The 14,969-nt window shown below is 47.5% G+C and overlaps 1 protein-coding gene across 3 annotated transcripts; it reads right to left on the bottom strand.

The window, feature by feature from the left end:
- Positions 1–525: 525 nt before the first annotated feature.
- LOC148823923 (uncharacterized) lies at positions 526–14,890 on the bottom strand. Of its 3 annotated transcripts, none has more exons than XM_088927594.1 (12): positions 14,757–14,890; positions 13,323–13,424; positions 12,217–12,250; positions 11,685–11,836; positions 11,121–11,202; positions 9,910–10,060; positions 9,117–9,190; positions 7,564–7,640; positions 7,345–7,445; positions 6,617–6,705; positions 5,414–5,584; positions 526–1,176 (listed from the first exon to the last, which is right to left on the bottom strand). In XM_088927594.1, exons 2-12 carry the CDS (start codon positions 13,386–13,388, stop codon positions 1,031–1,033), a joined length of 1,143 nt encoding a protein of 380 aa, XP_088783720.1. In that variant the 5' UTR covers positions 13,389–13,424; positions 14,757–14,890; the 3' UTR covers positions 526–1,030. The 3 variants fall into 3 exon arrangements, with proteins under 3 accessions (XP_088783720.1, XP_088783721.1, XP_088783722.1); XM_088927595.1 differs by having other exon boundaries at positions 13,323–13,420; positions 14,757–14,852; XM_088927596.1 differs by lacking the exon at positions 14,757–14,890 and adding an exon at positions 14,055–14,112.
- Positions 14,891–14,969: the final 79 nt, after the last annotated feature.

The following is a 14,969-nucleotide window of genomic DNA, read 5'->3' as shown; positions in this document are numbered from 1 at the left end:
CAAATACACATCTAAGGAAGAGTGCAACTCCACGCTTAACTGCTAATGCACTCCTGCAGCCGTAGAAAACGGAATTTAAAATGTAGGAATAACAGATCATGCTCAGTATAAAAATGGAATACCTTGTGTGTGGAGAACTGTGCATCTAGACCTGCTCCATCCCCACCCCTGCCTGCAGCTACTGTTCCTGGGGCGTCCCCAGATTCTACCTGACATCGATAACCACTACAATAATACTGCCTCCAGATACGGATCAGGCTCAGCACCTCCCCCTCACGCTCAGGCCTGGCGATGACATCATCATCAGAGCGCTGTGGAATTCTGCCTGTCATCATCTGCGGAATCTCTCTTCTCTGCCTCCTCAGTACGGCCCAGAAACCAAGCCACAACACTGCAGAGGCACCGACTGAAGAGGCCAGCGCTCTTGGGGAAAATGGAAAACAGAAAACTAGAAACAAAAATGGAGGCGGCAGGATGGGTGTTTGTTTGAACAGGAAAAAAAAATACAACAGCAAATCCTGATAAGCGCGCCTTTTTTCTTTAATAAAAATAGGAGCATCGGGCGTTCAGAGAAAGGATAGAATGGCAGTCTCCAGGGACCACAGGGAGAGTTCCGTAAGCGAGTCCTGGCTTCTGAAGGAACTCCAAAGATCACTGTGGTGGCTGAACCCTCTGCTCTCTCATTTCTTCTGATGTGGGTAATACTGAAATTAGGAAAAGCAATCCCTTCCCCCATCACTTTTTTCTTCTCCTCCCTCCAGCTTTTTATCCTTTCTTGATATCCTTATCCTTGTCTACCTTTCTTTCTTCATTTTAAACCTAAAAACTGTTCCCTCCAACCACAGGGCAGGGAACAAAGCCCAAAATAAATGTGCTGATTTCAGCTGAAAGACAGCCATCAGAACATGTGCCAGGCTGGAAGCTTCTTTAAAAAGCATGGTGGACGTGGTATACACCCCTGTCAGTCAAGGGCCAGTAGCTCCTTCCACTGGGGGTGATGGAGTTAATGGGCTGAAAGGCAGAAGACAAGCTAAAGGTCACTGAGGTTGAGTTCAGGTGGGCTGTCAGACAGCTCATCCAGGTCCTCCTCGATGCTGATGTCTTCTTGCTCCTCATCCAGCCCACTTCTTGCTTCCCCATTGTCACTTCCTTCCAACAGATGGCGAGGTCTGGTGCCTAGTTGTCACAGAGAGAGGAGAGCATGGTCTCAGCCCAGAGTGCAGCACTCACCTCAGACTTTCAGCAGATGGCAACTTTTGTGATGCCCGCTGAAGGTCAAACAGTCACAATGCAGAAAAAAAGGTCTTAAAATGAGCAATTATGAATCAGTTTCAACATAACGCAGACACAATGTTCAGCATCGGAATGACACAACTAGATGAAAGAAGCTTCACTTTTGCTCTATTTAATCCTTTAATTAACCAGAACATGTAACCAGTTAATGGAGAACAAATTCTCATCCACAATGATGAGCTGAAAAGTGCCGGTTAATCCTGCAAGTTATTTACTAGAGCAAATGAAGCACCTTGTCCAAGGTTACAACAGCATTTGAACCCATCACCTTGGAGGGGCAGTCCTGAACCCTAGGTTAATTACAGTGCTGCTGCCCCAATCCATGGAGAACCTCAGGAAGCACACAATGCTGACCACAGCAGATGTGCTGCAGATGTGTTCTGCTGGTGTCTCTGAGAGCCAAGGCTCTTGACTGTAGCTCTGAGGGTCGATATATATGAACATGTATATATAGCATTAGATGCCTTTAAAGACAAAATTATTTTAAAGTGTTAATACTGACACATCACTATCAGTACTGAAACAGTTAATAATTCCTTGCACATTTATAGTGCTTTTAATCTCAAAGGATCTTAATGCTGTGGCATATGGGAGGAGACCCACTTCATCCTCTAATGAAGCCCTGCCTGGGAGATATGTGGAAGGCAGTCTGCCAGCAGCCCCACTACAGATCAGGTAGAGAAGCAAGAGCAGCATTGTTTTACCAACTGAATTAAGGGGGACATTAGACAGGCTCTCAACTGTAAAAGCCAGCTGGGTATTTAGACAGGTCGGTGGGGTTAACAGCTTTTATGAACCCTGTTCTGGGATCGTAATGGACTAAGTAGTCAGGACCTCAGGTAAACAATCCACCCAAAGGACAGCACCTCCTGCCCTACAGCATCTCCAGTCACCACAATGGGACACTGGTTTGACAATACTGGTCCAGGGAGAAAAGTGCCACCTACTGGACCACCAGCACTCCTACTTGAAAAAAACACCTGGTTTTCCTTGGAGGTCTCCCATTCCAGTACTGACCAGGCCCAGTCCTGCTCAGCTTCTAAGATCAGGCTACAGCAGATGGTAATGCTGCTGCCAAACACTAAGTCATAACGATCGCTTACGACATTCGAAATGGAAAGACAAGGTGCGTTAAATAATAAGGAAGATGAAAGAGATGGAGGGAAAACAATAATAGTGGGAGTGAACAAGCAGAGGCAGCTCAAAGCCGTTGTGCTGCCCAAGGCTGGATTGTGGCTAGCGACAGGCCCCCACAAGAAGCCAATAAACAGATCTCAGGCTTCTGAGCTTGAGAGAATCAAAGAAACCTACTATTCTGATACGCAGCAGCATTTGTGCGTGTGTTCGTTTTGATGTTTGGAGCATGTCTTCAGACACATCAGGCAATGAGTAAGCCCATCAATCCTGAATGCTACACTTACAGACCAGGGAGCTTTCCTACCACAGCTGACAAGCCCAGACTGGAGGGAGCTGATAACCTGACCCTGTTTTCACCTTCTGAAATCTGATACTTGTGCTCATCGGGTAGGACTTACACAATTGCAGGAGCAGCCTGGTTTTCCTTGGAGGTCTCCCAGCCCAATATCAATCAGGACCAGGTTAAGATCTGAGATCTCACAAGATCATTTTCCTAAACACCTAATCATTTTCCAAATTTTATTATAACATCAGGGTTTGGAGATTTTGACGCGGGTTATAAGTAGCGTTTCTGAGTGTATAAATATTTTACCATTGTGAGAACTGCTGTTGAAAAGACTGCTGGCAAGATGTCAGCAGAAAGCCCAGCACTGCCCTGTACTCTTGTTTTCCTTCAATTCTGCACAGGCAAACAAGCGTACACTCACAGCAAATAAAATGCATCTATACTGAAAATGACACACTGGCAGCCTCTTAACACTTAAAATAAGCATCCCTAAAGACAGGAGAAATGTACAAAAGTATTTCTCAAATGTACAAATAATAGATTTCCCAAAATATTAGTAACATCTCTAGTATAAATATAGCCCTAAATCAGACACAGTTGAACAAGCTCCCAGATACAGACAGATGTTTAATCTGTTCTGAGCCTGAAGATTTCTAGACTGTCACTAATTTTAGTCCAAATGCAGATGTTAATATGTGGGGGCACAGGGTGTAAATAGTCAAAAACATCAATTCCAATGGCATAAGCATGGCAAAAACCAAATGGCTTTTTAACCTTAATACTTCCAGCAGGATGATGATTTTGTCAAGTCTGGCACAAAACAAAAAGGACAAATCGCAATTGCATGTGGCACTGCCCTGTACAGTCTCTCAAACCCTCCCCCTCTTTCATTTCCCTCCCTCCCCTGCACACTTCACGCGACTTCTCACTCGCTGCCTTCTGCCAGCTCTCTCTGTCCCTCCAGCCACCCCCAAGTCCAACTGGGCTTCCTGTCCCGTTCACCCTGCCTGCTTGTCAGAGAGCTGCCGAGGCCAGAGCGCTGCCCCTCGTTAGCACAGGCAGATGAGAGTCATGGAAAACCACTAATCAGCTTCCATGAGTGACAACTCCAAAAAAATCCAATTACAGGCCCTGGGAGAGCCATATCACCCTGCAACTCACAACTGACAACCCACTGAAGATCAGCAGGTGTGAGCCCGGTCAGCACCTGGATAAGAGACCTCCTGGGAAGGCCAAGGTTGCTGCTGGAACCAGCAGGGGCGCTCACCCTGTGGTCTATGTGGGTCCTAATGCCCAAGTAAGGTGATGGGGACGCTATACTGTAAAAAGGCGCTGTCCTTCGAATGAGACGTAAAACTGAAGTCCTGACTCTCTGAGGTCATTAAAAATCCCAGGGCATTTCTCAAAAAGAGTAGGGGTGTAAATTTCCCATTGGCCCTGACCAATCATGGCCTAATAATCCCCATCTATGAGTTGGCTTCATCACTCTATTCTCCTCCACAGTAATAGCTGGTGTGTGGTGAGTATTCTGGCACACTACGGCTGCTGTCACATCATCCAGGTGGTGCTGCATTACCCCATTACTTGTAAAGCGCTTTGTCCAGAAAAGAGCTAAATAAGTGTAAGCAATTATTATTATTATTATTATTATTATTATTATTATTATTATTATTACTATTACTACTACTGTGGGGACCCCCCACCTCATCACCTCTGCTGGCAGGCAACTATAAATAAACTCCTGGGGCATGATGTACTGAAGGAAACACCTGAAGAAAAAAATATGAAGTACATTTTTTTTTTACATGCTTTGGTTTAAAAAATAATTGGTGAAAGTATTCTTCAACTTTTAACTTTCCATAAATGAAATGACGAAACAAAACACTCCTGTGATTCGTAACTGGAACCAGAATCCTGGTGAGCCATCGTGGCTCTGGTGTGACTCTGGCCATTTTACCTTTGTGTGGACTGAAGATCTTTTAGTTATGCTAGAAAGCAGGAGTCTATGCTCCTATCGTTCCAAGAACAAAGACCCCAAGAGCCTGTCAACTCAGGATCCATGGGAATGCACTTAAAGCTACCAAAGCCCAAGATAAACGCAGCTGACGTCTACAAGTTCTGCTCCAGGACGTTACACACAGGCCGCAGCTCCACAGGCTCACCTGAGCAGCTCTTTGTGACCCTGATCTCTGACTTGCGGGCAGTGCCTGAAAGGGTTAAGGTGCCTTCAGGGATGAACTGGTCTCTAGCATGCACAAGCCTGCACTCTCAACCGCAGTGCAACAATCACCCAGCTTTAAAAAAATACCTCCTTTATTCCTTCTCTTTTGTTCCTTTGTTCCCAGAATCGTCATGCTAGGAAGGGGACGGTCTGTTTGCTATACGGCTGAAGTGCTCCTTAAGCCTGCTTTTTGAAGTGGGAGGCTTGATCTGCACCTGTGGGCTGTGCAGCTGGCAGGGCTGCTAAACAGGCTGTCACTCAGCGAACAGGGTTTAACTTGGGATGTCCCAGGCCCAGACCTCTGCACTCAATTACCTCTGAGCTCTCGAATTACTTTACTGAGCCTTCAGTTCAACTTGGGATAGTTTAATCAGACCTGTTCTTTTGTTTACTGCTGCTGCTGCACATTTCCAGCTGCCTATTAAAGCTCGAGTGCCAGGTGCTGTTGCAGGCTGCGTACACCTGATCTCTCGTACCTGTGCGAGGTTGTGGCGGGGCAGGCGTCTCGGACAGCAGGGACAGGTCTTCCGAACTGACGTCCCCCAGGCTGAGGCTGGAGCTGAGCTCGCCCTCCGAGTCCTCTTCCAGCATGTCAGAGCCCCCCGATTCTCTGGACTGCTGGTGCTGCCTCCCGCTCACACAATCATCTGGGGACAGGAGGAATAACAGGGACAGAGGAACAGCCGGAACAACGCTCTGAATGAACACAACACCGGCCTTTCCGTGTCGGAACACCTGAGCTGAGCCTGGCTGAGCCCGGTGGAGCCAGAACCTCACAGAAACCGCCCAGCGCAGCTTCAGTCAATGGTGCACGGAACACAAAAGAGAAAAAAAATCTTCAAAGAGAAACATTTGGAGTCAAAGACGATACAATAATTCTTTGCATTTTCATCCCAAAGCACTTTACCAATAGGGGGACTCAATTCATCCAGCAGAAGTGCAGCACACACCTGGGTGACGGAGGCAGCCCACCACAGAACAGATCTCAAGTGAGAAACTGCTTCACCAAATGAATTAAGGGGGCAATTTAGTTAATCTACTTTGTGCACGCCAGGATTGGAATTTAGCCTAAACACTAGGATTAACACAGTGTCATGTAATCTCATTCAAAGGACAGCACTTCCAACAGCATAGCGCACTTGGTCACTATTAAATAAGGGAAGATCATCACCACCATTGGTGCTGGCCCACTAACACCAATAACCTCCTCCAACCATCCTTCCAGCTCAACTGGCTCAACTGGCTCCTAAATAGCATTTGTCATTTTGTTGTGCAGATGTTAAAAGTTTAAAGCTAATATAGATTTTAGCCTTTCTACAGATGGCCATGTGCTTCTGGCATTAACATGAGCCACAGGGAGGTACAAGTAATCTATGACAGACTGCCAAGTTTAACACTGCCCCTGGTTCTGCTTCACCCTAAGCTTGTGAGGCCAGAGTCTTCTGGCTTTGCTTCACCTCGGCTTGGCAAAACAGCCACACGTCACTTGGCTCCCAATGGACCCGAGGCAGGTCATGTGTGTAACAGCAATGGTGTTTCACTCCCCCTAGTGGTCACAAGCCCTTAGTGCAGCACTGGTGTTGGATTCATACAAGCTCAGGATTCCCAGGTCAATATAAGTAGCACATGATCTGAGTTTTTTTCTGTTATGGTAAAATTGGTCAAATTGCTGATTTTACCTGCCCTCCGTGTACCATGTGATGACATAGGCTGGCTGTCAGCAAGCCTCAGTCCTCTCATCTCCTCCTTCAGCTCAGACACACAGGACCTGGGGGAGGCACCACCACAAAATGAGAAGGTCAGAGGTGCGGTGAAAGAGAACACCACCCAAAAGCCACGACACCAGCCTTAAACCACGCAAATCACATTCACCTCACCTGATACCCTAGAATCACAATCACATGACACAGGCTTGCAATGCGTGAAGACACAGGAACATCTGCCCAGAAGAGGATGGAAACATGATGCTAGACTCTGTTACAAACTGCACTGATTAAGAGAAGATTCCTACACATTTTCTAATATCGTTTTAACTCTACATATTGGCCCACCCATATGAAAGACTAATACGCGTGAAACTCCCTGCACCTTGAGCTGCTGCTGTGCAGGAGCTTGCAGCTCGATCAAAGCAGAACTGCTGGGCTCTGGGAGTCTTGCTGCCGTCCCCAGTGGCCTGTGGGACTGACAGCAACCAGCTGTCCAAGATGTGCCGAGCAGAACTCCCCTCACCTGGCCCAAAGCAAACCAGTCTCAGTCTGAAGAATCTGGCTTCAGCTGCGTACGATGGATTTCAGAGGACTGGATAGCTTGAGTGCCTCTCAGGATGTCAGGTCCTGGAGGAAGATGGACCCCAACCCCCAGAGCCCACCGCTGCGGCCTGTTCTACACCCCTGAGCGGCGCTCTGACCTGAGGCTGTGCAGATCATGATGTGCGCTCTGCTGCTGCGACAGCGTCCTCGTCAGGTCCTCCGCGTGGCCCCTGTAGCTGTCCGCCAGGCTTTCCAGCATCTGCAGGCGACAGAGGTCTGAGCATAGTTCTTTCGGAGTCACTCCATGCCGAGGTCTCTCTGTATCCGTGTGTGAGCACGTGTTTTTCGTATAACAGGGGGATTCCCGGTGCGCCTACCTTGGTATTGCGCTCATACTGTCGCCTCATGTCCCTGGTCTCTGAGATCTGGCTCAGCAGGTCATCCTCCTGCCTTCCTGCAAGGCCACACAGATACGAAGAGCAAGTCCTCAGTGCCCAGGAGGCTCACAGATCACTCCCTGTGGGAAATACAGCGCAAGCCTTCCCTGCATGCCCCATTGTGCACCGCAGCAGTAAGCAGACTGTCAGTGTGGAACACAATGCACGACTCGCACAGAAGCCCCACGGTGACACGCAGTCATCGTGATTTCATCGTGAGAGATTTCTTACAAGGCCAGCTACATTATACACCAACCCACCAGTGCACCACACTGGCTCACTTCAAAGACGTGTTGCATGAGGGTCATGTACTAGAAGCTGGGCTTCAGTGTTTATTATTAGATGCAAAACGTGACCGTTTTTCGTTTGTTCGTCAGTTTACTGCTCTTTAGACACTTCTACAAGAAAGTTTTAAGTTATTTTAAAAAATTTAGGTCATATTCTGGATCTAGCTTTCAGCCTCACGGCTTCCACCTATAAAGAGCTGTAATACTGGAGTGATGTACAGAGGTGTGACCTCCTGTTACAAAGGATTTCACTCCGTTTTTCAAAAACTTCTGAGCTGAATGAATTAGGTTTCAGAACCTGAAAAAGTAAAAAGGCCGTAAGAGAGCAGCATCTTAAATCCATCGTATCTTGCATTTAGCTTCAATGGCACAGCTTGTGTTTTGATCACATTAACCGGATCATCAAATGCGCCAGCAATTAAGTAGCTGATCACAAGCAATCTTGACAATGGAGTGAAGTCTTTCATTGAGTTTGGTTACATTTCATCAAAAACCTAATTTTCATAAAACTACCCAAGCCTCCACAATTGTAGCGAAAGAGTTTGAGAGCTGAAACTCTTCAGAGTCTACTGTGCATCTTCCCAAGTGTCATTGCAAACTGTAATGAGAAGATATCATATGTACTATAACATTATAACATATAGCAGCACAACATAAAATTCAATGGGCTGTGTGACATCACTACATGGACACTCAATAAAACCGTTCCTCTAGGCTGTTCAGATAAGAACCTGCATCAGGGTCAGTTAGGGTCACATTCAATTTAACCTAAGTTCATAATAAGAAATCATCATGCTACTCTGCTGAACGTGACTCCAGGTTGTGTGTGGTTATGGAGCATCCACTCCTAACAGTAACAGCGCACACACACTGCCTAAGTGTGAATTACGTGTAACAGTGAAACATGAACCAAGGGACACAAGTGGAAACAATGTGTAAGTGTATTTAGAACTGAGAGCAGGAAGCAGTGTACACAAAGGACTATGGGAGCACGGACAAAGCTGCCCCGCCACTCTGCTGCAGTTCATAACCTGGCTTCTTTCAAGAAATGGCCTGGAGAGATTCTAGGATTACATCCAATCTTTCAGGTACGCTGCAGCAACTCGGCGCACTCATAACAGTGGGGAAACGTTCTTATGTTTAATTAACAGGTGAGGTTAACCAGTCATGGGCAGGCTGGCTAGCTGGGGTGAGTCAGGAACTCACTTAGTTTGTGCTTCAGGTGATCCAGCTCCCGTTTCAGCTGCTCCATCTCCTCCCGCTGCAGTTTGCCACTGAAGCTTCAGGAACAAAAAGAAGAGATTCCATTAATGATGTAGCACGCCCGTGCCCATCCCCAAACTCCTCACTCTCCTGATCCCACTGGAGCACTATCTCCACTCTCTGCCCCCGTCCCTCACGATACAACCCCCCCAGAGTATTACCCCTCATACATACCCCACCCCAGTCACGGGCCTTAGCCTGCTCTCAAAAGCCTGCTAGAGGTCTGCATGAGCATGAAACTGAAGCCCGTACCCGAGACCTTGAGACCCGACCCGGCCGAGCCCGAATGGTACTGCCAAATTTGAAACCCAAAACTGACACGAAATCGGTCACTCTCTTTTCCTCTCAGGGTGAGTAGACACGTGACCAGTGAGCTTTTTATCTGTTGTTACCACGAGGTCATAATGTTTCCATAACGAAGCCGTCCCCAACTCATTTGACATTTTAAGTAGTTCTCCCTTTCTAAGTTTTCGTTTTCATTTCATCCATTGCGAACAGTTAGCTAGGCAGGCTCTGTTACACACATATGAGACAGAGAGAGAGAACGAGCGAGCATGCAAAATGAGTTGCGGATTTCTTCTAATAAAAATCAATTTAAAACATAAAATAATAATAATTCATTTTCACTTATGAGAAAACCATCCCGAACCCGGACCGAAACCCAATATTTTGTCAGGCCCCGTTGGGCTCGGGTCGGGTAGCAGACCTCTAGATCCTGCCCGCCCCACCCCCTCACCTGTCCTGCCGTGCAGCCACTCTCTCCAGCTTCTCTGTCAGGCTCTGCAGCTCCCCCCTGACCTCCCTGCGCCACTGGTCCAGCCTGCCCTCCGTCTCCGAGCCCCCCCTCTCCCTCTGCTGCCCTTGGTGCCGCAGCCTCCGCACTTCCTCTGAGAAACGAGGGCAAGTCTTCAGCCTCCGGGAACCCACACCAAACGGGGGGCTGTGGATTCCAGGTGCCGTCCCACTCATCTCCGCCAGCGGCGATCCACTCCGTGAGTGGATCAAGGTTCCGGCTTCCGCAGAAACACGGCTTCAGACGGGACTGAGACTCACAGGTGGGTAAATCATAGGAAGAAGTAACATCAAATTGCAGGAAAGCAGAGTCTTAAGGAACCGGGCCTTTTTTCTCTGGATGCCAAATTGGGAAGCTTACGCAGGTCTCCGGAAGAGCAGGACTCCACTGACTCCAGCCAATGTCACTGCACCTTTCGGATTCATTAATTCCTTATTGATATGTTTCTACATCATTCTGGACAGAGGATCGATACAAAAATGATTTGGCTGGAGCAAAGACTCAGACGGAAATAAATGGACAGCCAGCCCCAGAACAGCATACCTTATTAAATGAATCCAGCTCCAGAAAGTAAACTAAAATGCACAGCTAATAAAACATTTGAGATTGTCTAGTGGGAAGCTAGACCTTTAGGGGTCTGATAGACTGGTAGAAAGAAGGGAAGCACAGAGGCTTTGTCAATAGGATGCGATTCTATTACTGCGGGATATCGACTTTCACAGCTTAGGTTAGCAATCTATTCCATTTAACTCCTCACATTCTAGTTGTTGAACTGTGCCGAAATAAGCAAGCGCTCAACTTCCTAAAGAGTGCCCACCAGCATGCACCGAAACTGAAGTAATTAAGATCTTTTATGGTGTAACTCGTGCCTTTGAACCACAACAGTCATCTGATTTCTTTCCTCCAGAGTCTCTACAGGAGGTCCTTTGGGGGCATGTCTGCCAGTTTTCTATGCCTCTTTAAAGCATAGCATAAACCCTTAACCCCTGGACCAGGAGAGCTGGGAGAAGTTGTCAAATTGATCCAATGAAATCAATAATCAGCTGATTTAGGTTGTAATAAGACCTGCAGGCATCCTGGTCCCTCCAGGACGAGGACTGAAGAGCCCCACTCTAACAGTTCTGCTTACTGGTACCTTGTGACATGACTCTGACCTTGCAGTGCCTGTAGGTGCTGCTGCTGTTGGTCTCGCTCCCTCTCCAGCAACCTCACAGCCTGCGTCAGGGACTGGATGGCCTGCGAGGAGAGGGAAAGGTCACAGTGAAGGCTCCTGCGCCCAATGCGGGTTTTGGGGGTGGGGGGTTATGATCACTAACTGATTGTGACCAGGACTCCCCCGGCAGCCCTGTCACGATGAGCCAGCCACTGCAGGAGGCAGGATCACCTGGGCGAGACCCCTGGGGCTTACGGTGCTCTTGACAATGAATGCGACTCTCCTCAGATCGGAGCTGGAGCTTGGCGCTGCCTGCGACGTGTTAAAAGATCAGCAGCTCGAAGGTGGGCAAGTCGGCCTACACCTCCTAGAAGCCGAGACGTGAAAAAACACAAAACTGGCAACTCCAGATCGAGAGAGTAGAAGAAAAACTGTAGACACATCTGAATAAAAAAACACACCGAATAATTTTTAAGAACTCGAAATGGACCAGAAATCTGGGACATCAGTGAGCTCCAAAGACCGGGACCGGGGCCAAAGCGCCGTGCTTTCAGGGGGCTCTCACCTGGCTCTGGTCCTGCAGCCGTGACAAAATCTCCGGCAGCTGCCCCCACTGCTTGCCAGCGCTGGGCACGCCCGAGAGAGGGGCTGAGGGGAGGGACAGCGGGGACTCCTCAAAACACACACCGCGGAACTGCCCGCTGTCGGGGTACACATCTGAAAGCAAGAGAAGGGAACGGACGTCAACGTGTTTGTCACTGGAGAGATGGCACAACGGTGCACAAGGGTGATAACTGGGGAGAGCCGGAAAGATCATCGTTCTCATTCAAATGCTCCCATTATCCTGGAGTGTTTCAAACCATTCCCCGACACTGCCACACTTAGAAAGACCCCTAGAACGCGAGTTAAAAGGTGGAGAAGAGACAGAGAATGGAGGGAAAAGTCACTGCACTTACAGTATTGGTGGCCCTTAAACAAAGATTAAAGACTGACAGGGAGACTGCCAGCCTTTCCCAGAAATGTATTTAAGATGTCCTGCTACAGAACACTTCATTCAATGCATCTAAAGAAAAAAAACTGCAGAAGTAAACACATACCTTTGGAGAAGCGACTTGCTGTGTTCAGTCTCTCCTACAAAAACAGAAGCCAGAAAAAATGAATAAGGCAGCCTTAACCCTTAACCCCTGACCTCTGACCCCAGCAAAGCCCAGCATTCTTAAGCCTGGCAAAGACAACCTCTGAAGGAGTCACTGAGAAGAACTAAAGTGTCTCCAATACATCATGCTACTGGAACTATGGACACATCTGAAGACAGTTTGCCAGTTCACTGATGATTCTTTTGGATCAATGAAGCTTCTAGCAAACTTTTGACACTACTGCTGACTCTTGCAATCACATGCCACTACTCTTGACTGTCGAAAAACTGACAAACAAGGGATGTCATGCACTATGAGACAGTCAGATACTGGTAGACATAAATTCAAGCGTGAAACATGACATTTTACTGGCTTTGGAAAAGGTTAAAACGCTTTTTATGCCCAATGCAATGACTGGAAAGACTTGAGCTGCTCAATATGGCAAATGAACTCAGATGTAAGACCTTTAAATGAGTGCTCTGGAAAAAGACTAAATATCAACAGTAACATTTTCATTCAATTGGAAGATTTACAAAAAATCTGAACTAAAGGAAATGTTTTACTGTTGCCAACCATGAATGCAAATGAATTATATGCAGACAGGGTACCAGATTCAACGACATGACCAAGTAGCTTCTGCAGCCCTGTGGGGAAAGACATGCTTCCTGTTCTAGGTTTTAAAAGCACTTTCAGGTAGTTCCACTCGTGCCCACTGGTTCATGTTTCACTGTGCACTCTGAGGGAATCCACTGGATTTAGTGTCTTTTGAGGATTTTGAATACCAAATCCTCTCAGACTTTTCTCTAACCAAGACTCAAAGCTCTAGGCTGAGTTCCTTCATTCGTCAGTGTCGGGCATTCTCTTGCTCCACAGAACCTACCTAGTTGCCCTTCTGGGGACTGATTCCAGAGCAGCAGCAGCGTCCCTCCAATAATGTGATCAAACTGTACCCCTCGGAGCATCCACGTCACACAGGCCCCAGCCTGACCCTCAGAGAGGACTGGAACAGTCAGGCTCTCAAGGGGGAAAGCAATCCAGCCAGGGCCATGGATCAGGTTGCGACTCACCCTGATTTTAGCCACGCTGCCATCCGCGGCCGACAGCACGGCACTCAGCTGGGCATCCCAGTTCATGACGGGCTCGGGGCTCGTTCGGCATCCACACGCTGCCTGAACAAACGCACACAAGCATGCAAGCACTGATCAGTGTCCGGATAAACGAGCTCCAGCACTTCACGTGCATTTGGCTGAGGAACACAGTGGAGCAGCCAGTTCTGACCCCCCAGTGCTGCTGCAGCAGAAAGAGCACCGTCACCCTGGCAACAGGAGCGAAGAGCCCAGCTTTCGCCACAGCGGAGTTCTGTTCCCCAGCGTTCTGATGTCACAATGGGGGTGTGGAAACAGCAGAGGGGCTGGGACATCTGAGACCATAACACAGCTTCACAGCGCCTCTCTGATCAATAACCCTCGATCAATAACCCACTAACACCTCCCGTCTGCCCTCCATATCAAACACTTCATCTTAAATGGGTCACGTCTGAGGCTTTCAATTCGGTTTGCGATGACATTCTACATTTTCTCTGTTTTGTTCAGCATCGGTACACTGGGGAAGCCTGAAAAAGGAAAGGCCATTTTGACACACCCGCCTGATTTGGTAGCAGGCAGTTGTTTCTGCAAACATACAAAGGAGATGAACCAAAAGTCAGACACTGGTCACAAAAGAAATTTAAAAAAATTACACATTAATCTTGAGAGACATAACCCTTCCCCTTCTGTGCTACCAAAGTGCATCGCTGGTACCTCCTTGTGTTCACAAGCAGAAGACTCACTCTCTCTCTCTAGTGGCTGGTGCTGGATTAATTATTCTGAAATGAAATTCCCCATCCCAAATTGTTAATTTTGCAACACTGGCAAGTTAAGATGTTGTCGTGTGAGACTACAGAAGGCTGTGCCGTGCCTGTAGGAAACGCTGGATAAATCACCGGTTTTGATCAGTTCGGAGGGACTGCCCGAGGACTACATCTGCTGACACAAAGTAAGGCACCATATCAGATACCCCTGCATTGTAGCATCACTTTCACCTGACCAAGATGCAGACTGCGTAAGAATTATGAAGAGAAACCTCGTGGGGTATTGAACACGAAGGTGTTTGTACGACGCTTTTTGGTCTGCGTCTCATCTGTCGACGGCAGACTACGCAAAAGATTATTTTTTTTAGAATACTAAGCTAAAGGAGCCGCCTTGGGAGTGGTAGTTCAAAGGCAATAGTGCTGGTTAAAGCTAACTTGAGAAACTGGCTCATTTATTTTCGAGGTAATTTCACTGCACAGCGTAAAACTTTAAGTGGTGTGCACCACCTTATCGTTATGTCAACAGAGTGTAGGTTAAGTCATTCATGAAATTTGAAAACTAATTTTCAGTTTTCAGAAGAGACGAAAGAATCAAAATTCTTAGTAAAACGATGGTGCTCATGAAAAGGTCGTAAAACCAGCGCATACTTACAATTTCGTCTTTAAAACTGGGAAAACGAGCGCTGCATTGAGTTTTTTATCATAATCCTTCTATATCTCTTTTAAATCACCTACAACTGTCGCGCCGCTTTCACGTCTTGCGTCTCTGCTACTGTGCGTGTTAACGCTATCCCCAGGTAAGCGTCCTTATGGGAGTTGTAGTTTTATTGAATGCTGAGGCTGAGGACTACGATCACCACAGTGC

The sequence above is a fragment of the Atractosteus spatula genome, chromosome 11 (assembly GCF_055471065.1).
Source record: "Atractosteus spatula isolate fAtrSpa1 chromosome 11, fAtrSpa1.hap1, whole genome shotgun sequence".
Classification (NCBI taxonomy): domain Eukaryota; kingdom Metazoa; phylum Chordata; class Actinopteri; order Semionotiformes; family Lepisosteidae; genus Atractosteus; species Atractosteus spatula.
The sequence above is the reverse complement of the archived record's forward strand: the minus strand, read 5'-3'. Positions and strand labels throughout refer to the sequence as shown.